The sequence below is a fragment of the Mustela erminea genome, chromosome 18 (genome assembly GCF_009829155.1).
Source record: "Mustela erminea isolate mMusErm1 chromosome 18, mMusErm1.Pri, whole genome shotgun sequence".
Classification (NCBI taxonomy): domain Eukaryota; kingdom Metazoa; phylum Chordata; class Mammalia; order Carnivora; family Mustelidae; genus Mustela; species Mustela erminea.
Window position 1 is genome coordinate 17,456,894 of NC_045631.1, and position 22,278 is coordinate 17,479,171.

Sequence of the window (22,278 nt, forward strand, 5' to 3'; positions counted from 1 at the left end):
ATTAACATTTAAGCATTTTCCAGAAGGGTAGCTGGAAGAAATAGCTACATTCAAATCAAAGCCCATGAACCTCATATTTCAAATGTACAGGCAAAAGTTTCAGAGCATGACCTTTCATGTGACTACTACGATTTATAGAGAGCAAGCTATTAAACTGGAGAAACTGAAGCAATGTACACAGCATAACTCTGCTGCCTTCTCCCCTGCCCCCCAACAAACAACTATTTCTATCATTTCCAGATGGTTCTACCATCACCGTGCAAACATAAGGGAGGAGAATTCACCAGAAAAGATGCTAAAAATAAGAAATCTGGACTTTCCTCAAACTTTGAGTACCTCTTGAAAAACAATTGTAGTCAAGCACTAAAAACCAGAGATTTCTTGTGTTTAGGGTTACTTAATAGCACATATTTATTCTGTATTAACCTACACAAATTTTTTGCTAATAGGAGTTGCGAAATGAACTGAAAGAAAAAAGTCCTCCTGTTGGCAGCAACGCTACATGATAATGAATGTTCAGAGCACTGAAATATATTGCCAGAATGTCAGATTGTCTCTTTTCAAGGAGAATGTCTTACAACAGTAATCACAAAGTTCTTTCAAATTTATAAAAACCACCTCTTTGAAAAATGTTAAAAAGCAGAGTCCTAAAAGACTGCATCCTCTTATTCGTCCCTACATTGCTTTTTTAGGAACAGAATTCAGTTCTGCTATATTCCTGCCATCCAATAATGCCACCCAACAAAACCGATTTTTTTTTTTTAAGATTTTAAAAATTTATTTGGCAGAGAGAGAGACAGCGAGAGAGGAAACACAAGCAGAGGGAGTCAGAGAGGGAGAAGCAGGCCTCCCGCCAAGCAGGAAGCCCAATGTGGGGGTCGATCCTAGGACCCTGGGACCATAACCTCAGCTGAAGGCAGACGCTTAACAACTGAGACACCCATGTGCCCCAATGCAACCAACTGATAACAAACGCCTCCCCAGATCTCCTTGGCCTCATGGTTACTGTCTTGGTGAGGTTCTTATCTTTTCTGGTCTAGAACATAGTCTCAATCTCCAGTCCTTTATAGCTACTACAAAACACAAATGAGATCATGCCCCTCCCTGCTTAAGTTCTTTCCTGTCCACAAAATAAAGAATAGACTCTTTCACAAGGCGTACAAAATGCGACTCTACCTACCTATGCAGACTTTCACACTCTGCTGTCCTCCAAAGTACCATCTGATCTTTTAAGATCAGATGAAAACTGAATTCTTCCGTGACCCTGCCCTCAGCCCCTGAAGGCTGAGTCCTTCAGTTTCTCTTCTGAGATCTGGCTATTGCTTGTACTGCATCTACCACTTCCATTGTATCTATGCCACACTAGAATTTTCTACTAGTGTCTCTCTTCTGCCCACAATGGTGAACTCCTTGAGGGCAGAGTATGTATTTCTTACTTTGTGCTTTCAATACCCTAGCACGGGCCCTAGGACACAGAAAGTCCATAGTGTGTATCTATTAGGTAAATGAAGGAAAGAATAAGTGAATGAGAAAAAAAAGATCAACTCTGGACTGTCACAAGGGTAAGGGGAGGTGATAGTGCCTTCCTTTCCGTTCTCCTCCCCTATCCCCTGAGAACAAGTCTGCCTTCTCCATCTGAGTCTCCTTCTTTCTGGCAGCTCATAAGGCTCTGTTTGTCTGCTCTCTTTGCTACTTCATGCCCCCATGTGATATGGCGATTGGCCAGTTCTAAGTGTGAAGGGGTTAGGAAGGATGGGGGAAAGGGTGGTGATTTCCCTAGTATTCTGCCAAGCTCTGTTCTTACATTCCCTAATAGTCCTCTGGCATTTCCACTCTAAGATGGCACACTGAGCACATGCTGCAACCTCCCCTTCCTGCTCCAGATCCTGAGAAATAATAAAAAGGTTTTAATAAAAATCCAGAACCAGGCAAGAAAAGAAGAAGCATGCTAGAAACTCAGAACTGCTTGGTAGCACGGGCTTAAAGAAGGAAACCACTGCTGACAACTGTTTTTCAAAAACGAAAGACATGAGGATAGTGGATCCCATGAGCAGGAGGGACCCTAAAGCAAATGCCAGCAGGCTATTTTGGGCTCTTGCAAGGGGAGTAATGAAGCCGGCTGGTGTCCAGGTCTGCATCCCTGCCTTGAACGCTCAGGTCATGGAATGGGTATGGGTCTGAGAACCTCCGTAGTGGCAGGAGGGCTGACAACATCCAGGCTGATCAGGGAGCCCCCAAGCCCAGCAGATCAGCCACTGGCATATCTACCTGGCAACTCCTCCAGCTCCAGACCCATGTCACCTAAGAAGAGCTATCTGTGGCTCTTAGCTGAGCAGCACATTCCACCCCCCTCTTAGCAGGTGGCAATAGAAGAGCAACCCTGATCAGGATGACAGAGAATCTCAAAGCCAAAAACGAGCTTTCAGTTAGAAATCACCAAACACTGGAGGAATGCCAATGCCAAGAAAGAGTTACCATGCTCAGCAAACCGAAAACCTTCTATCAGAGGACAAAGAAACAGAACAGGCAAATCAGAGCTTTAAAATACATATAATCTGGGGTGCCAAGGTGGCTCAGTTGGTTGCGTGGCTGACTCCTGATTTTGGCTGGGGTCATGATCTCAGTCAAAGTTGTGGGATCAAGCCCTGTGCTGGGCTCAGTGCTCTCTCACCCTCTCCCTCTGTATCACCCCCTCGTCCTCCCTAAAGAAAGAAAGAAAGACTTAAAAGTTCCAGTATTCACATAATAGAAATTCCACAAAGAGAAAGCACAGAGAACAAAGCACAGAAACTACTCAAAGAAACAGAAGAAAGTGATTCCTCAGAACTTAAGAAACTCATGAGTCTTCGGACTGAAGATATGGTAAGTACAGAGCAACATGAAGGATAAGAGACCTATATCCTAGTAAAATTCCTGACCAGCCCCTCTCCCTAATCTCAAAGGCTTCCACAGCAAAAGAAAAATGAAATGAAAATAGATGACCTTATTAAGGAGTTAAGAATCAGATTGACCAGATTTTTAACAGGCAACAAGAAATGCCAGACCAAAGATTCGCCCAGTCTATCATACAACAGCTAATGGGTAGAAGCAATCTGTGTATCCACCCACAGATGAATGGATGAACAAACTGCAGTGTATATATACAATGAAATATTCAGCCTTAAAAAGGTATGAAATTCTGAGACATTCTACAACACGGATAAACCCTGAAACATTGTACTAAGTAAAATAAGCCAGACACAAAAGAACAAATATTGTTTGATTCCATTTATATGAGGTACGTACACTAGGCAACTCAGAGAAACATAAAATAGAACACAGGTTCCCAGAGATGGGAAAGGAGATAATGGGCGTTACTCTTTAATGGATAAGAGTTTCTGTTTGGGGTAATGAAAAAGTTTTAGAAATAGAAGTGGTGATGGTTGTATAATATTGTGAATATAATTAACACCGTTGAGTTGCACACTTGAAAATTATTAACATGGTATATTTTATGTATATATTAACATGATTTAAACAAAAGAGAAAAAAGAAATAAGAAACCCGAATAGACCAATTAATAACCATGGAAGAAATCACAGCGAGAGTCAAAGATCTACCTTTAAGAGAGTAACACACCCAGATGGTTTTACAGGCAAGATCTACCAGCTCTGACAAAGTATCAATGTCCAGAATATATAGAAACAATAAGAAATAAATAAATAACTCAACAGACAAAAAGGCAACGGGTAACAGGCATTTCAGAGGAAACACAAACGGCCAATAATCAAAAGATAACTAGTCTTAGTAGTCACCAGGGAAATGGAAATGAAAGGAACACGATGCTATTTTTCATCCACCAGTTAAATAAAACAGGAAAAATGACAATATAAAGCTTTCTTGAAGGTATGGGGAGTGGGCACTCACATACTCTGCAGATGGTACTATAAAATAGATAAGGCCTCTTGGGAAGGCAAACGTGCAGTGGTTATTAAAATTTTAACTGGACTTTACCCATGACATAATCTTTCCTAGGGAAATATTTATCGATGTGCAAAAAGGGATCACTTTTAAAGATTAGAAGCAAACAACCTAGTGATAGGAAAATTATTAAATAATCTGTGGATGTTATACTACGGAATTCCAGGCATCAATTATAAAGAACGAGGTAGGGGCACTTGAGCTCCTTAGTTGGTTAAGCATCTGCCTTTGGCTCAGGTCATGATTCCAGGTTCTTGGGATCGAGTCCCACGTCGAGTTCCCTGCCCAGTGGGGAGTCTGCTTCTCCCTCTGCCTCTCCCCTCCATTTGTGCTCTCTCTCTCTCACTTTCGTGCATTCGTTCTTTCTCTCGCAAAAATAAAATCTTTAAAAAAATAAAATAAATTTAGAAGAATAAAAAGAACAAGGTAGGTTTGTATATCAGTGTGGAGAATCTCTAAAATACATTGTGAGGGTAAAACCAAAAAGTAAGTTTCAGAATGAAGCATATGGTGTGAAACCATTTATTTAAAACCAAACAGCCCAAACACACAAACTGAAACTACAGATTTCTATAAGTGCACAGATAAAAATCAAGAGGAATATACATTCACTTGATAATAATCACTACTGTCACTGCCTGTACAAGGAGCACTAGGATCTCAAGGAAAGCTAAAGGGGACTTCAGTTCCATCTGTATATTTATTTGGCTTTTTTTAAAATAAAGAAAATGCATACCTATATTACTTACATAATTGCTTACATGATTAAAAATATAGAAACTTAAGGAAAAAGAGGCCTGTGGCAATCAGGCCTGATTAAGAAGATGGAAATGAGAATGCTGGCTGCTGTCAAGGGCCCAGCCCCTTTGTCTCTTCTTTGTTCAAGAAAGATTAGGATTTGTCAATTGTGACCATCTCTGCCTCCTCAGTATTCTTGCCGCAGCTATTTCTAATAGAAAACACACTCAATTCACTCCTCTCTTATTCTCCTTTAGAATCTTCACCTTCCTTCTAAGTATCAGGTCTCCTTCCTACTGGCTCTGAATCTGGGACTGAAACTCCCAAGAGGTAGGAAGAAAAGAAGAGGTGAAGTCATCATTTTGTCACATCTGAAGTTCTAGTAGCAAATGAGACTTTCCAAAAACTGCCACAACAGTACAGCCTGTCCCATGTGCTCTTTTCGTCAATGAGACTTTGCTGTTCCTCCGAGTGAGGGGCTGTGGGGAGACTACGTTCCTTCCTCTAATCCTGGCTGCCTTGCGACTCCCTCCCACAGTGACTTCCAAGGCCTAGTTCTCTTGGGAGGCCCATTCTTGGGACCCAGCCACCTAACCGTGAGGAAGACCAAGCAGCCCATGGAAGACAACCCAGCCAAGCTCCCAGCGGACAACAAGCACCAACTAGCCAGCCACGAGAGTGAGCCCTGGATCCCTCAGGCCCCCTCCTGACCCATCCCAGCTGATGCCGCATGGAGCGGAAGTGAGAGACATTCCTGCTGAGGCAGGTTAAATTACACAAGTGAAATACTTGTCGTTGTGAGCCACTAAATGTGGTGGTGGTTTGTTATAAGGAAACAAACAACTGGAACAGTTTTCCTCACAAATGTGGATGTCCACCTACATAATTCGCCAGCTGCCCCTCCAATGATGCCAGGCCAGCAGCAATCTAAGAGAGATTGCTTTAGAAGACATAGTAAGGAGTGGGAAAGGGGTGTAGACATCTATATTCCACCAAGTTACATGACATGACATCTGAGGGTCTCTCTTACAAGAAGATGCTGCAGGGAACATACTGAGCCAGCTGCTGAAGCACAGCCCAGCGCCATCTTCCTCTAAAGCAGAAGACTGTCTTCTCCAGCGACATTTTACCTTTCAGAAAGCTGCCGGATCTGTGGAATTCCCATATACTTGTGGAAGTGCTCCAGAACATTCATCACACCCTGAAGAAGATTAGCAACTTCTCCGTATTGTCTTCGCCTGGTCATAGCTCTGCAAGGGAATAAGAAGTTGAGAATCTAGAAACACCCGAAGGACACAAGATACAGATATGGAACAACCTACTTTGAGCTCCAAAACAGACATCAACTTGATGTGGTAACCATTTACTGAGCACTAATTGTATATGGTCTTGCACACTGGAGGTGGGGGAAAAAAAAAGAACTAATCAAACGCCTCAAAGTGATATCACTTAGTAAGAGAGACACAGCCAAGTACATGAGTGGGATAAATTGAGTTCTCAATAGAAATACACATTATGTCCTATGGGAGGTACAAAAGAATGTGTGGGTGATAGATTCTCATTGGGTGGGGACACAGAATCTGGGAAGACTATGGATTTGGGTTGGGTATTACGGGATTAGCAGACTTTTGACAGAAAACAGGGATAGGAATGTTACTATCTAAGGATTACAGCATATGGGCAAACCAAACACATCTTCCCAAGATACAACAAAGGACATTTTTAGGCATTTATATGTTAACTCAAAGCTGTAGGTGTAAAGCCAATGCTAAGCAACTCTCCCAGACATGTCTACTTTCCCTATGGTTAATAAAGCTTAAATAAAAGGATGCTAATAAAAGCACTGGGAAGGTCAAATTTGTAGATCTAAATTTTTTATTAGGGTTGGAGTTTTAAATTAAATGTTTAATATACAACCTCCCTTAAGCAACGTTAAAAAAAAAAAAAAAAAAGGAGGCATTTAAAAAGACAGGATCTTCGAACCAACTTGGTGTTATGGTGCTACTGCAGCCTGGTCGTATAGTCTGGTAGGAAGAGACATCTGGAGCATCTGGAGCAAGGGACAAGGAAACTGCTCTTCTAGTCTACCGCTGGCTGGCTCATATCTCCTGTGATCACTACTCACAGGAGAATAGACTAGGGTTTGCTGGAGCTCATAACCTTCCTGGAGAGACCAGGAAGGAGTCTGACCCTGTCCACTTCCCAGCTTCAGACACTGCATCTAAATTTCTGTGAAGATGTTCTTTCTTGGTCTACACATGAGACACTACTGAGGCTGGGGCAGGGCAAATTCTCAGCCACGTCAGAATCTTGCTGGTAAAAGAGGTGTTTGGATTGCCTCTTATGGTAAATAACCAGTGCCTCCTTTGAATACTACTTCTAATGTCCTCAGCCATCATTCCCTACAGCTCCTCTATAAACCAAACAGGATGCAACCGTCTTTGAAAAAGTGGGTTAAAAAAAAAAAAAGGGATGAATGATAAATCAAGACTTTCTTTTTCTCTCTCTCTCACTTTCTCTCTCTTTCTTGCTTCCTTTCTTTTTTAAATCCCTGTTTCTATACAGAACATCCAAAAGCATTGCAACTGAGCCCAACACAAGTAGGAAAACTTGCCCAGGCAGGGGCTATAGGGACAGAGTATGGTTCCAAATGACTCTGCTGGCCTTAATGGTAGAGATCCACCACATTTAAACGAGCTGTATTCTTGGAATCATCCTCCACACATTGTCTGGGTCCCTTCCACACTCACTTGCAACTCACTTCAGACTTTCAGGTGTTTGTGACGTTTTGAACACCACAGGGCACAAAGCCAAATGGTGACTAAACACTTGAGACCAATTTGCAGGAAGTGGGGCAGAAGAGTGAGCCTTCCCTGGCTGAGTAAAATACCTATGATGCCATTTTCTTTACATGGCACGTTCATTTCCTGAGGACCCCAAAGAGAAAGTGGACGCTGCTTACTCGAGGGAATCCACGCCACCTGCTAACATGTGCAGATGGTTCAGTGTTGTGATCGACGTGGTCAGGTGGCGTTTGGCATGATCTAGCTGTTTAATATCACGGGTGATTTCTTTAACCTACAGAGTGAGAAACCAAAGAAGAAAAAGGAAGAAGGTTTAGAAACATGGAAATCCATCTGCAAGTAGCTCCACAAGAAAATAAGGCAAATGAAGCAAGGAAAAACAAAAAACAAAAAAACCTGAGGTTAGCCCCTGGAGAAAACACAGACATTCTCATCATATAAAATTGAAATACCTTCCAATCAGTCCATTTAAACCTCATCTGGCATTTCTTCAGAAGACTTTTTACCCAGAGGTACAAAATCCTCAACTGTGAGAACTAAATGAACTTTGTTTTTCACCCCAAAAGGAGCGATCCAAATGGCAATTTAGTATGGAGCTTACAGGGTCCAGGAGCCAAGCTTGGCACGTCTCCTCTGGAACAAGATCAGGAAAGTATGCTTTCTGACAGGAGGGCTACCAGGTTCGATACAGAATGGATAGTATTAGGCGACTAATTCTGTTGAAATGATCTTTATTCATGAAACCAAGGTTTACTGCCCGATCCCCAGCAAAGAAAGACTTGATCTCAAATCTCAAGAAGACTAAAATAATGTAACATATGCCTAACATGTACTGTGAAGTCTTCAGGAGCAAGAAGATAACTGGGGAAGTAAAATTCAGACACTGTTGACCCAGTAGATCCAAGAGAAATAAACTCTACCTGGAAAACAAGTATATTTTAGTCACCAGAAAAGCACATTCAGTAATAAAAGTGGGAACAGTTCTCCAACTTTACTAACATCTAGGCAAAATGTCCAACTAGACTGCCTGAGCTCATGTTGACCAAGAAACTTTCTGAAGAGCAATTTGGTTTCCCAGGTTCCTTGATACCTAGAAGGAAAGGGAGTGCCCTGGACACTAGACACAAATATTCTAGTCCCTGGAAAGACCCAGCTCTCATTAAAAGTGAAAAACGTGGGGAGTTAGGTTCACATGATCCGATTTTTCAGAGTTTGATCACCCTGGGTGAACCCATAAAGTAAAGATGATGACCCTCACAGCTTTGTGCCACACCCACAAACCTGCTAAGCTGACCTGGATCTTGGCAGTAAAAGTCTCTCTCACAGGGACTCCCCCCATCAAGCCCCCTCTCCCTGTTACTCTCAGGCCATCAAAGTATCTCTACATCTGTTCCCTGGGGGTAGGAGCAGGGGTATGGGAATAGGCTGAGAACTTCTTCCCGGAATAACTGAGCTTAGGGAAAAACAAGATCAGGAGTGGTACAGTGAACTAGTATAGGAGTTTGGTCCTAGGATCTGATAACCCACTTCTAACACTGACTCATCACCCACTTTTCTACAGAAAAATCCCTGCACCTCTTCTGAGCTTCCTCAGAAGTCTTTGACTATTGCATTAAGAATCACAGTCATCTGTGACTCTTCTCATTCCCACATCATTATTCAGCCACTAAATCCTAAATATTCTTTCTGTGCCTCATCACAAAAACTGCCCCTGTCTACTCATCCTCATCCTTCAGGCCCTCCCTGGAGCTCTGCACCAGAAGTGACTGGTTTCTCCATTCCCAGTACCTTCCGTCTCTCCCCATCACATATCCTGTCTTTCCTGAACAAACGGAGCTCATGCAAAGGATGCTCAGGTCAAAGTCACAGGGATCATTATACCCGGAGTTAATGTGCCTGAACTGTAGCCAGGGGCAGCCAAAAAAGGACGAAACATGCTATGGTAGGTTTTGGAGTTAGGCAGCTTTAGGGTTGAATCTCAGCTCTTCCACTCACCAACTCTGTGTCCTAGAATAAGCTCCTTAGCCTCACTGAGTCTGTTTCCTCACCTGTAAGATGGATAATCACAGGGGCACCTCTGTGTCTCATTCAGTTACGCGTTTGCCTTGGGGGCCAGGGCCCTGTGATCCAGATCTAAGCCCAAGGCAGATGCTTAACCAACTAAGCCATCCAGGTGCCCCAATATATAAAATCTTTTTTACAAAATGGGTAATCATAAAATAATAATGATAATAAAACCTAGTTGATTAAGTTGCTGTGAAAGCTAAATTAGATTACTTGTATCAAAGGACATCTATGACAGTAGCTGGCACCCTGAAGGAGCTCAACGAACATCCATTCTCTCTCCGGTCCCTCTTCGTCCTCCCTTTAGCAAAGCACGAGCCAGGGGAGCAAACTGCTGGAAAATAAAACATCTACTAACTCTCGCTCTTCAGTGAACAGTGGATGGTACTGAGGCAACACATCCTTGGGGAAAGAACCATAAATCTGAATCCCTCTCAGATGACAGCTGCCTCTCAAAGCCTACTGAATTCTGCGACAAAGCACAAATATTCATATCTTCCCTCCGATGAAAGGGTTCTGTTCCTCTGACCCCTCCTTTGGTAGTTAAGGCCCGTAACACTGCCTGCGTGGAAGGAGGAACAGAAGAGCTGACGGTAAGAACAGCAACAACCGATTCTCACTCAGGGGCTGTGGGTGTCACACATGATCTCAATTAATCCCCACAATCCTGGGATGTACCCAGGACTATTACCTCCATTTTACAGTGATGAAACCAGGCACAGATGGGTTGATTGACTTGCCATGGTTTGTAAGTAGAGGTGCTGGATCCCAACGCAGGCAGCCTGCCTTCAGAGGTTATGTGCTGCACTACTCTGTCAAGCTGTCCATCCCCCTCCCACTCCATATCCTTCCCTATCTTGCCAAACGGCCACTGAAAGAGAGCTGCAGGATACACAGAAAGGTGACAGCAGTTCTGTTCCTGTAGTAATAAATCAGAAGAGGATGTAGGGCAAGAAGACTGTAAGGATTCGGGAGTTTCCATAACCAAAAGTAGGGGGGGAAATGACGTAAGTAATGACTTTAGTCACAAGCTTAGTACTATGCTCAGTGCCCTTCATACATTTAATTTTCCAACAGTCATTTAAGGCAGGTGTTATCATACTTATTTTGCACCTGAAGAAACTGGAATTCAGACATAATTCAGAGGTACGACACTATGTGGTCAGAATGCGAGTGCAGGAGCTAACATTTTACGGTGTCCCCTCACGGAGCAGGAGTGGGGTAGGCTGGATTCCCAATGAGCAGATAGGCCTCCTGTGCACATCACCAGGAAACACAAATTTGTCAAGGGAGAACTTAATCAAAACCATAAGCACGTATCGTGGCAGGAGACGCACCCCCTCCTCCCAGATCCAGTACCAGTTTTCACGCTACACCATATTATATGTCGTGTATCTCAATTGAGAAATATATGACATATAAAAATGCCAGCGAAAGGAATCCAAAATGACTAGAAAACTATTTTGGGGAGAGAAGAAGAAAACTTTTCCCATTTAAAAATAGGGCTGCAACTGCAGGGCAGCTGGGAGGTGAGTCACCGTATGTCTAGCAGCTCCTCTTGAATCGATCTGGAAGGTACTCCCAGGCCTTGATTCAGAGATGTGGGTGCTGTGGCTGGCAGTGAGTGGGAGAAAAAGCCCAGTAATCAGAATGACTGGACAAGAACTGAACTTTCTCTTCGAGCGCAAGAAAGTTTGGAAGAAAACGAAACTCACCATTTGCTCTGATTTTTCTGCTTTGTCTTTGATATCTTTGATTTTGCCAAAGAGTTGCTGAATAGCTTTCTGAGCCTCTTCAAGTGCCTAGAGTAAGAATGACAAACATGAAGCAACACAAGACAGCACCAGTCATTAACCCATAATCATGTCTAGTTTCAGAAGAAAACTACCACAAAGCTCTGGATTCACTATACTTGTGTGGACAATTTCACAGCGCCCAAGCGGTAGACAGACTCTAGCATTCAGATACAGGCAAATACACAGGATTCTTGCCAACCTGAATCATAAAGTTTTAATTTAAAAAATGATCTCCCTCCATCCATCTCAGGGATTACTACAGGTTTTTAAAAAACTCTTTTATTTTATTTAGTTTTATTTTATTAATTTTATTTATTAAATTCAATTAATTAACCCAGAGTGTATGATTAGTTTCAGATGTAGAGTTCAGTGATTCATCAGTTGCATATGACACCCAGGGCTCATTACATCACGTGTCCTCCTTAATGCCCATCATCCAGTTACCCCATCTCACCCTACTCACCTCCCCTCTAGCAGCCCTCAGTTTATTTCTTATAGTCAGAAGAGTCTTATGGTTTGTCTCCCTCTCTGATTTCGTCTTATTGCAGTGTTTCATCCCTTAGGGATTATTACATTATTGATAACAACACATAAATAAGACATGCACATTTGTGCCTTTTTGTGCATCTGTTTGTACATGCACACATCCATAATAACCATCAAAGCTTACAGAGAGACACAGGTGGCTGTAAGTTGGGAGAAATTCTGAATCTTGAAAGTTCCAGCAGACTGTACTTTCAACAAAATCAACCATACCTGGGGATTCCAGAACTGTGGCAAACCTTACAGACGTTTCTAGTACCCTGTTTAGAAACCTATGACATGAAGTTAGAAAGAGACACTTGAAACTAACGGTGAGGGGCGCCTGGGTGGCTTAGTGGGTTAATCAGTGCATCAAAGTCTCTACCTTTGGCTCAGGTCATGATCCCAGGGTCCTGGGACCGAGCCCCGCAAAGAGCTCTCTGCTCAGCGGGGAGCCTGCTTCCCCTTCTCTCCCTGCCTCCCTCTCTGCCTACTTGTGATCTCTGTCAAATAAATAAAATCTTAAAAAAAAAAAAAAAAAAAACCACATCAAAAAACAAACTAATGGTGAGCCAAAGGCTTCTTACTGGAAAACTGAGAAGACAGATGCCACACATTAAAAGTACGCTAAGCCATGGTCATGTCTGTGAGTAGGGGAAGCAATGTTCGCGGAGTTGTCAGGGTGCTAAAACCACACATGTGCAGAACATTTGTACTTGGAAAAGATGCGGCAGCCAGAACAACTAACACTGCATTTCATCAAACATACTTTATTTACGTTGGACTGAAGAGTGGCCTGTCCCAACCAGGCCTCACAAGCCCTCTCTGAATGTAATGATAAGGCCAGTGTAAGCCTAGAGCCGTGTGCGGCCCTCGAAGCCTGCATAGGGAAGCAGTCATGCTCCCTGACAGCGCCACCCCACAGAGCCGAGACAAAGGGAGAAGAACAGAAGCCTGGACAGAATGATTTGGACTCCTGTGTCCAGCTATACCCAATGAAAAAGCTACCTCTGGACCACAAACTCACACGTCTTCTCTTTGCACTTAAAAAAAAATCCCCCCAAAACAAACGCGGGGTGGCTTCTTCTGCAAATTCTTTCCTGGCTGGAGGCAGGGTTTGTGCCTTCCTTTCCTTCGTAGGTTTCCCAGGCTGTCCACTTCTGATACTGGGACTCCTTGTTGCTTCTGGAGTTCCTTGCCCTGTGTGCGGCTCAAGCCCAAACAGGAGATGCATACGCTGAGCTGTCGCACATGACTGTGTTACGGCTTCTAACATGCATGTCCAGAAGGTCCTCTGAGAAGCCGTTCCTTTAGTCCACTGTGGCTGAGCCTGAGGGGACATTATTCTGGCAGCGGCTTATACCCCCTCCTGGGGCAGGCCAGGTCGGCGCATGTTCTCCCTGCTGGATCGCTTCACTTGTATCTACAAAGGTTTGTGAGCAAAGGAGTTTTACACTCGTGATTTCTGCCACCTGGACATAGGATCTTAATCACCAGAAGGTCTGGTCTTCAAACAAGAGTTGGCATTGCTCCTGGAGCCCCAAATTCCTAACTTGGGAAATGTTACCTACAAAGTAGGAAATGATCGAAAGACGAGACGAAATGGAAATGGGTCACACTGAGCAGCTTCTCTCAACCCCATTCTGTCCCGAGAGGGTGACTCACTTGGCCATCTTTCCTCCCAGTTTCCTGCCATCCTGCCCTTCTCATTCTAGGACTCAGCACCCCCAAACTGGCTGTGGTGGTGCGAGAAAATCCTGTGTTTTCCAGCCAGCAGGCAGCAATGTGAGGCCCGCCTCTGCCGTCTCACTCTGTGTGCAACTTCTCTGGGCATCTGTTTCCTCATCTGCAAAGTGGTGATAATGGCACTTACTTCCACGGTTCTGGGGAAGGCTCAGTGACATAACAGGTGTAAAAAACTGCACAAATATTAGGTTTATTTCCAGGGCTCAGGACGACCCAAGCAAATGCATGCTGCACCTCTGCACAGACACAGAGACACACACATATAATGTCCCCTTGACCATGCCTTTCCTTCTCATTATGACCACGGGGCTGCCCACTCTCTGATGATTCCTACCCTAAGCCCCTTCCTGAGTGAATCCTCGTCTACTCATTCCACCTCCCCATCCCAAGAATTCTCTTCCTCATTTCTAAAATTCACCTCCTCAAAACCAGCATATAAGCAAGAGTCTTTCGAGCGCTGCTTACTACCATTATCACCCAACTTCAGACTTCCTAAGATTATGACAAACCAAGTCCTACCAATATTAAAATGATAAAAAGGAATAAAAAATACCAAATCTCCATTTACAACCAAAGGAGGGAAGTTTCAAAATAAAATGTTCAACACAGCCACCAACAGTGTGCAAATCTCTGCTGTATCCCATGGCCTAGTTCAAATGCCACTTCTTCCCCTTCCCTCCCAGTGCCCTCGCCTGTAAACACACATGCAGCACATGGTGGAATCAATTCATTCATCATCTGGGTGTCTCTGACCCTTTATGCATACTTAACATTTTTAATAATTTTGGGGGGATGTGTCTTTTGGTTGGACCATGACATCCCTAACAGGGATGGATGTATCTCATTTGCCTAGAATACTACAGTAGGCTCTCAATACATTTATTAAGTTGAATTTTAAAATCCATCACGGGGTATACACACACACACACACACACACACACACACTCCATCTTTGCTCTCAGGAAAGTTAGGTAACAAATACATTAACCACAGTAGTTCTGGCTATGCCAGCATTTCAACTGCAGACCTTCTTTCAAGCAATATAATTCAGTTTTGCAATCCTCCCATACTGAAAAAAATACAGGCTAATTAACCTAGACAATAAGACAGGAAAATGTTTTACCTTGCTATGCTATCAAATTTTATAAAACCGTAGCTAGAGTAGTAAATTATTCACTCATATATAGGGGTGTGTGTGTGTGTGTGTGTGTGTGTGTGTGTATACACATATATACACACACACACAATTATGTACTTTTCATATATATACTTTATATATATGTATATAAAATTTCATCCACCCCAGAACCTTCCATATATTCCTCTCCTCTCCATTTATGAAAGGAATTTTTCTACGATTGTCTTTGAATAAACTATATTTTTAGATTATCTCAGATATCTGTAAACACTAGATCATAATTTTTCCTTCAGAAATAATTGCTAAATCATTGTGTTTGGCCATGCTGCTCAGGAACTAGAACAAATTTTAATATCCACTTTATTCAATCAACAAACATGATACTAGAGATGCAGGGATAAAAAATGTAATTCCTGCTCTCAAGGAGTTTATATTCTAATAAGGCAAATAAGATAATAAATAGTAAAAACACTGAGATATGATAAAGATATGTACAGAATGTAGTGGGAGCCCAGAGAGCCCATCGCCAGCACTGGCTTTTGTTTGTCTGTTCATTCACTTGGTAGAAGGAGAGAAAGAGAAGGAAGGGACGCCACATATTCACCGTGAAGGCCACAACTTCACAAACTACGGTTTAAGCCAGAATGTTTTAAAATAACAGCAGTAAGAGTAGGGAGTACTTTAAAAATGCTATTTTAATTAATAACTTAAATTAATAATACATTAATAAATTAATAATTTTAAAATGCTATTAAAACTGCTATTTTTCAAATCTATACTCTTGCCACAAATTCTCACTTTCCAGCCACAGAGACCCTCACTGTCTTGTGACTGAAGACAACCTCTATCTGAACTGTTACTCTGTCAGCATTTCATTAATTCATTCCTTCTATCATTCAACAAATATTTATTTATTTATTTGACAGAGAGAGAGAGAGAGAGCACGCAGGGGAAGCAGCAAAGAGAGAGGGAGAAGCAGGCTTCCCGCTGAGCAGGGAGCCCAATGCAGGCCTCGATCCCAGGACTCCGGGACCAAGACCTGAGCCGAAGGCAGACACTTAACTAACTGACTGAGCCCCCCAGGCGCCCCATCAACAAATACTTACTGAGCATCTTTCATGCACCAGGTATTCCTCTAAGCACTGAAAACCCAATAGCAGATAAGACAGACATGGTCCTTCTCCCTGTCCTCAAGGAACTTACTCCGAGAAGTGGTATGTGGGGGAAGATACTGGAAAAAAAAACAACTAACTGAAGAAAGGAAGGAGAAAATTTCAGAGAGGGACAGGTGTGTTGGAGGAACTAAGGAGGGCAGTGGGAGTGAGGGAGATGGTTGGTCACAGAAGAAAGAACATATGAATTGGGACCTGCAGGATGAGGAAGAGTCTGGATTTTCAGATCTGGAGTAAGAGAATTCCAAGTAGAGAGAACAGCAAATAAAAGATCTTGATGCAGAAAAAGACCTCGGTGTTTGGAAGGACCAAAAGTAAGACAGTGGATGGCAGGGTCATCGAGTGGGAAGTGCCAATAATTTGGAGAAGCAGGCAGTTGCTGAAGCCTGGGGGGCCGCAAATGCCTGGTAAAATCACGGGATTTTGTTCGAAGTGCAATGAGAAGCCACTGAAGGGTTTTAAAGAAGGGACTGGCAAATGGTTTACATGCATAAAAGACCACCCTGGCTGCTGTGTGGCAGGGGCTATAAGAGGCAGGCATGAAAGAAGAGACTGCTGGGAAGGGCCGGTCTAGGTGAGAAACAGGGCAAGTCTAGAGCAGGCTGCCAGCGGTGCTGGGAAGCAGCTCAGTGACTGGGATTTCTGGGAAGATCTCACCTGTGGAACTCACTGATGACTGAATGTGGCTAATGAGGAAAAGGAAAGAATCAAGGATTACTCTTTGGACTCAGAGCTCAGCACTGAGACTGCCTGTCCCTCTCCCCTTGCTCCTACCACTTGTGCATGCACGCGTGCTCTCTCAAATAAATAAATATTCTTTAGAAATTTATGTACACTAGGATCGAGAATTACCACTGATTTTGACAACAGGGACGTTGCTGACGACCTTGACAAGAGCAGCTGCAGTGCAGTCAAGGGGATGGAAGTGGACTGTGACGATGTGATGAACGGAGGCGAGTATAGAGCAGGGGCCGCCACACAAAATATTTACTATCTGACCCTTAGGAGGAAAAGGCTGCTGACCCCTGGTGTAGATTATTTTTTCAACACGTGTTTGCTACGAGAGGTGAGAAAAATGGGGCAACAGATGGGAGTGAAGGGAGGACATTTTGAAGACGAGCAATGCTTGCACCTGCCAAGTGTGGGAATAATTCAACAGAAGAGGAGAAGCTGCTTCGGGAGTCTGGGAGGGGGGATGGTAATGGGACAATAAGAGAAGAGACAAACTTTTTTTTTTTTAAAGATTTTATTTATTTATTTGAGAGAGAGACAGGGAGAGAGAGCATGAGTGAGGAGAAGGGCAGAGAGAGAAGCAGACTCCCCGTGGAGCTGGGAGCCTGATGCGGGACTCCATCCCGGGACTCCGAGACCATGACCCGAGCCGAAGGCAGCTATCCAACCAACTGAGCCACCCAGGCGTCCCGAGACAAACTTTTTTTACAAAGTTCTGAGATTATTTAGTGTATAAATGTTAGTTCTTGGGGCGTCTGGGTGGCTCAGGCAGTTGGGTGTCCAACTCTCGGTTTTGGCTCAGGTCATGATCTCACAGTCGTGGGACTGAGGCCCCGAGTCAGGCTCAGCGCAGAGCTGAGTGTGGAGCCTGCCTGGCCTTGTCTCCTTCTGCTCCCCCCCCCCCCACTATTCACGTCTGTGCACGTCCACACACACTCTCTCTAAAAAAAAATGTATTAGCTCTCAAATAAGGCTGTAAATGTCCTTCAGAGTGTAGACCAAGGACACGACTGGCATTCTTATATGCCCTATAGGTTCAGGCAATCACCCATTCTGGCTGCCAGAAGGACAGGCCCAGTTTCTGACTACTGTCTCAGTATAATTATTAACAGCTTCTTCTGGAAAGTGAGTCTAGGGACTGAGTATATATACGGTCACATCACCTACAGCATCTAACCAAAGCCAGAGCACAGCTGGAACTTGCCAAGCACTTGCCAAGTCATTACAACTGTCACAGGGCACTTCCCAGAGGAGCAGCCATGCTGAGACCACTGCTCTGAATGCGGGGTGCTGACTGACACCCCTGTCTTTCCCTAACTAGCAGTGGTTCAAAAGCGTTGTACCACGCTTTCTGTAACTGTTTTCTACCTGGCAAATATGGAGTCTCATGCCCCTGATGCTGCAAGGGGTCAATAAATTCTAAACCCTCTGAAGTCTTCTAAAAAGTGTCAGGTCATGGTATAAAAAAGCACTACCTGAAAGGCAACTGCCCACCAGCAAGGACTGGCTTTTTGGGGGCACAGCTTGCACAGAATTATGTGATATTACTGATCATGTCATGCACAGTGATGCTCTTATGGCATTAAAAGAACCATCTTCTAGCCAAATATCCTAAGACACATGACATTCAGCTGAGAAAGGCTAAAAGGACCAAGTTCAATACTTGGGTGTAAGGTCTGAAGAAGCGTGCATGATCCCTTCTCAGACAGTTTCCAGTTGAAGCTCCTTTCGATCTGGCATCCTACCAGAACTGTCTTTGCTGAAGGTACCACATTTTTCTTCCAGCAAACAAGATCGACACAATCCTCCATTCCACAGTCTTAAAGAAAGATAAATTGTTTGCCAGATTTTTTTTTCATACTGGAATACTTCTCGTTATAACAATGTATGAAGTTGAGGAAATTTAATACAACTCCTTTTCCAGAAGTCAACAGGGTTCTTCTGAAGCTTATTCCATTAAGCCCGTCCATTCTCAACACACACCCTGATGTCTGCTATCTAATCTCTAATAATCAATGACATGGGAAGCGTTTTGTCATTCAGAAGGAAGGATCATTAAGGACTTATAAAAGGTTTAGAATTTATTTTCAAGTAATGCTAAAATACTTTTATTACCTGGCTAATCAGAAAATGTGCTGAAAGATAGATTCTGGAGCTGTCCCTAGAAACTCTTTAAAAGAAAATGTGGCTACTTTCCCACTCCAGGCTGTATGTGGATTAAAAACAGAAGTAAGCACCCAAAAATGTCTGCTTTCAATCTCCCCTTACTGGAATTTCTAAACCGAGCACAGAAGCGTGGCTACCGCCTGAATTCGAGGGTGTTACTAAGCGGCAGTTACTACAGTGGTCCTCCTTAGAAACTCTAATTCTACCGCTGGGAGAGACAAAGCCTCCCACTGAGCTGGCTTAGAAGGTGGAGCAGAACCAATTAGGCTATCTCTGTATTTTTGTGCATCATTAACCGTAACTGTTATTCTTCATTTTCCTTGCCTCCCAAAGTAGACCCCAAACAGACCATACCAAAGCCACGTTAGGTCATGTGCACAGAAGACAAGCAGCATGGAACCTGGCGCTGCAGACTCTACTGCTTTTTGCTTTCATCTTAAAAAAAAAATTTTTTTTCCAGAACTGTCATTTGCCACCTGTGTAGACAGAGATCTGAGCCAGTGGAAATGCCTTGAGAAATTAATATCCCCTTTGGCTCTTAGAGGCATGTAATTTTGTAGTTTGCTCTATCAGAGAACTGTATCGCTTTTATCCTGTGAGTCCACACAGCCTCTAAGAGATCTGAAACCAAGATCCCATTTGTCACCACTGCAGGAAGGAGGAAAAGGTTAATCATTTTCAGAAGAAGTGGTATGGCTTCATGTTCCTTGAAAAAATACAGTGCTAATACTCAGGGTTCCTGGGAAGAAAGTTTTATATTTTCCCACTATTCTGCTATCATTTCTGTGGCCCAACTTTACATCTGTCTGCCAGTTCCTTTCCTATTGTTTGGAAAAGCAGTGCAACATATTAGTAAAGAGCAGGGTTTCTGAACAAGCAGACTGAGATTTGAGTGTTGGCCTTGCCACTTACTGTGTGATCTCTACCAAGCCGCTTTACCTCTAGGAGGCACAAGCTCACCATTCCTAGAACAGAAGCTCCGCCCACAAAGACAATTTGTCAGGAAGAGAAACAGGGCTTATTTGTGAACACCTTTGGAACTGTCTACCCAGTTCCTTCCTTCTGGGAATCTTCCTCTCATCGTGTTCTTATGGAGTCTTCTGTCTCAGAAGCAGGCCTGGTCTATGCTGAGCCAAACAGTTTTCGTGTGATTTTCCAGAATAAATTGGCAAAGAGTGTTTACCTCTCTCTGGTGGGAGCCCCAACACGAGAAGCTAAGTTAGAGAGCAGCAGGTTCCCCTGTAAGGGAAAGAGGCTGGTCTCCAGATAGGGATGATGAAGCCAACACATGCAGAGAGACAGACAAAGAGAAAAATTCTGAGCACTATTCCAATCCCAGCTTCAATTGTTTGATAAGCTCAGCTGAGACAATACTCTTCCACGGTCTGACTTCAACTTCTTCAAAACAAGACACGAGTACCTTTCAAATAGTCCCCCTTTTGACCTAAGCCCGCTTGAACTGGGATTTTGTCTTCTGTACCTGAGAGAGTCCTGACCGAGGACTCAGTTCATAAGAGGGACTCACTAAATGGCCATTACTAATATTATTCCCAGATCTCCCATATGGGAGTACGATATTTCAAATGTGACTATCCCTTCAATGGCCAAAGGCTGCCGACCCATCCTTTAGCGTTTGTAAGTAAGCTGGTTAAGGTCAACATCTGCAGGCATACGCAGAAGAATGGCTCATGGATCAGGGAAACTGTACCTTTGAACTATGCTGAAAATGAGACATTCTCCAGGAAAAAAAGAAAAAAGTCTCAATCTTTTGTTCACTTCCTCAATAAAAAGTAAGCCTATTATATGTACTATGTTAGACACTGAGGAGAGAAGATCACTAGATGGGGACCCATCTTTAAAGAGCTCATAAGGAATACACATAAGAAATAGAAATAACTGTAAAATAATGACACAAAGAGGGCACATGTAAATAATGCTAGAATCATTTGGAAAGCAAGGGACATCTACCAGAGGTAGACAGCTAGGGATAAGTAGCCTTTATTTATGGAATGTCCCTTGTTTTGATACTGTCTGCCACCCCTGGCATTGCCAAGAGCTGTTGCTATGGAAACAGGAGAGGTGCTTGAAGAAGCCGCAGCGATAATCACAATGCAGCCCATTCCCCCAACAAGGGCGCCCAATAGTAGTGGAGAGTACAGGAATCTCACAGCTATGGATGGCTGCATGTGCAATTTCCCCGTATCCTAGAACACACCGGGGACCTTCTAGGTCTGCCAGAAATCATCAAATGCCAGATGAGCACCCATGAGATATGACTTGCTGGTCTCAACCCTAACTCCTCCACTGGCCATTCAGAACCCTTAAGTATAAAGCGGTTTTATTCAAAGCACAGATTTCTTGCCAAGTTTGTGAACCAAATGAATGTAGAGGGCAAAAGGAGTAATTCTCACCTTATTTGTTAAAATGCTCCGTTCCACCTAAGTCACTTTTATTTATGATTTCTGCAAACCACATCCACTGAAAACATGAACCAGAGAGTTCATTTTTATTGTTTTTAGGAGACAAGCCAGAAGTTAGAATCTAAGACGAGACTGGGACACAAATTCAGCAGTGCCCAAACAAGACTAAACACTGACCTTTTCCAGTTCTGCTTCTATCTGTTATCGCCCATAACTGAAAACAACTCAGCCCTGACAGAGCTGGGAGCGGCGAATGCATCCGAAGCACACCTCGCCCTGCAGAACTGCAACCTAGCGCACTAGCACACTGAAAGCAATAACCCCGACTGGCAGCGAGAAGGAAGTGTTTAAACAAACGTCTCGGCCAAACGAAAGGTACAGAAATTCAGTTTTTAGGAGATGGGGCACGCTTCAAGGAACCATTTGTCCAAGTTTAACGAAGGACTGCTTCCCACAAACAGCTCAGACTTCCCGGTTGCCAAGTTAAATTTGAAGCCCCCATATTTTACTGCTACTCCTTATTTTAGTCACTTAGAAACTCTCACCTAGATCATGAGTTTTTATTCAGAAGAAAATCCCCTTTCGTGCTGACATCTGGGTGTTCTCCAGCTGATTTTGGAGATACCTTCTGTACCAAATGCCCTTTAGGCTATGGACCAGACCCACCCCCCCCCACCTTGGGGTTTCATCTCAGTGATCTTCTCTTCCTATTTCACTGAACTCTCTCCAATACCTCAGGTGCACAAAGACCACACAGCTCTCTCTGTGTATCCCTGAGCTCTTCTTTCAGCCTGGTTTCCTGATCATGCTGAGATGGATCCAGAGGGTTAATCAGGCCACAGTCACTTTCATTGCTAGGATTCCTTTGGGTACCCCTTAACTTTTCAGGCTCTGAAGTAGAAAAATGTGGCTCCCAAATCTTCTAAATTTTGCCACTCTTTCAAAAGAGAATTTGGGATGGGCAAGTACACAGCATCCTGGGAATCAGAAAATCTGGATTTCTGATTCATTGAGTGTGAC

The 22,278-nt window shown here is 43.4% G+C and overlaps 1 protein-coding gene across 2 annotated transcripts in view; it reads right to left on the bottom strand.

Annotated features, from left to right (window-relative positions):
• The window catches only part of VPS53 (VPS53 subunit of GARP complex), a 138,239-nt gene that overhangs the window by 90,527 nt on the left and 25,434 nt on the right, over nucleotides 1-22,278 (bottom strand). Inside the window, exons 1-4 of one of the 2 annotated variants that reach the window (XM_032322086.1) lie at nucleotides 13,570-13,579; nucleotides 11,282-11,368; nucleotides 7,661-7,776; nucleotides 5,829-5,948 (exon numbers count right to left, since the gene is read on the bottom strand). In XM_032322086.1, the coding sequence (XP_032177977.1) occupies nucleotides 5,829-5,948; nucleotides 7,661-7,776; nucleotides 11,282-11,284 (239 nt within the window). In that variant the 5' untranslated portion in view covers nucleotides 11,285-11,368; nucleotides 13,570-13,579. Of the gene's footprint in view, nucleotides 1-5,828; nucleotides 5,949-7,660; nucleotides 7,777-11,281; nucleotides 11,369-13,569; nucleotides 13,580-22,278 lie in introns of those variants that run through there. The other variant, XM_032322085.1, reaches the window with a different exon arrangement.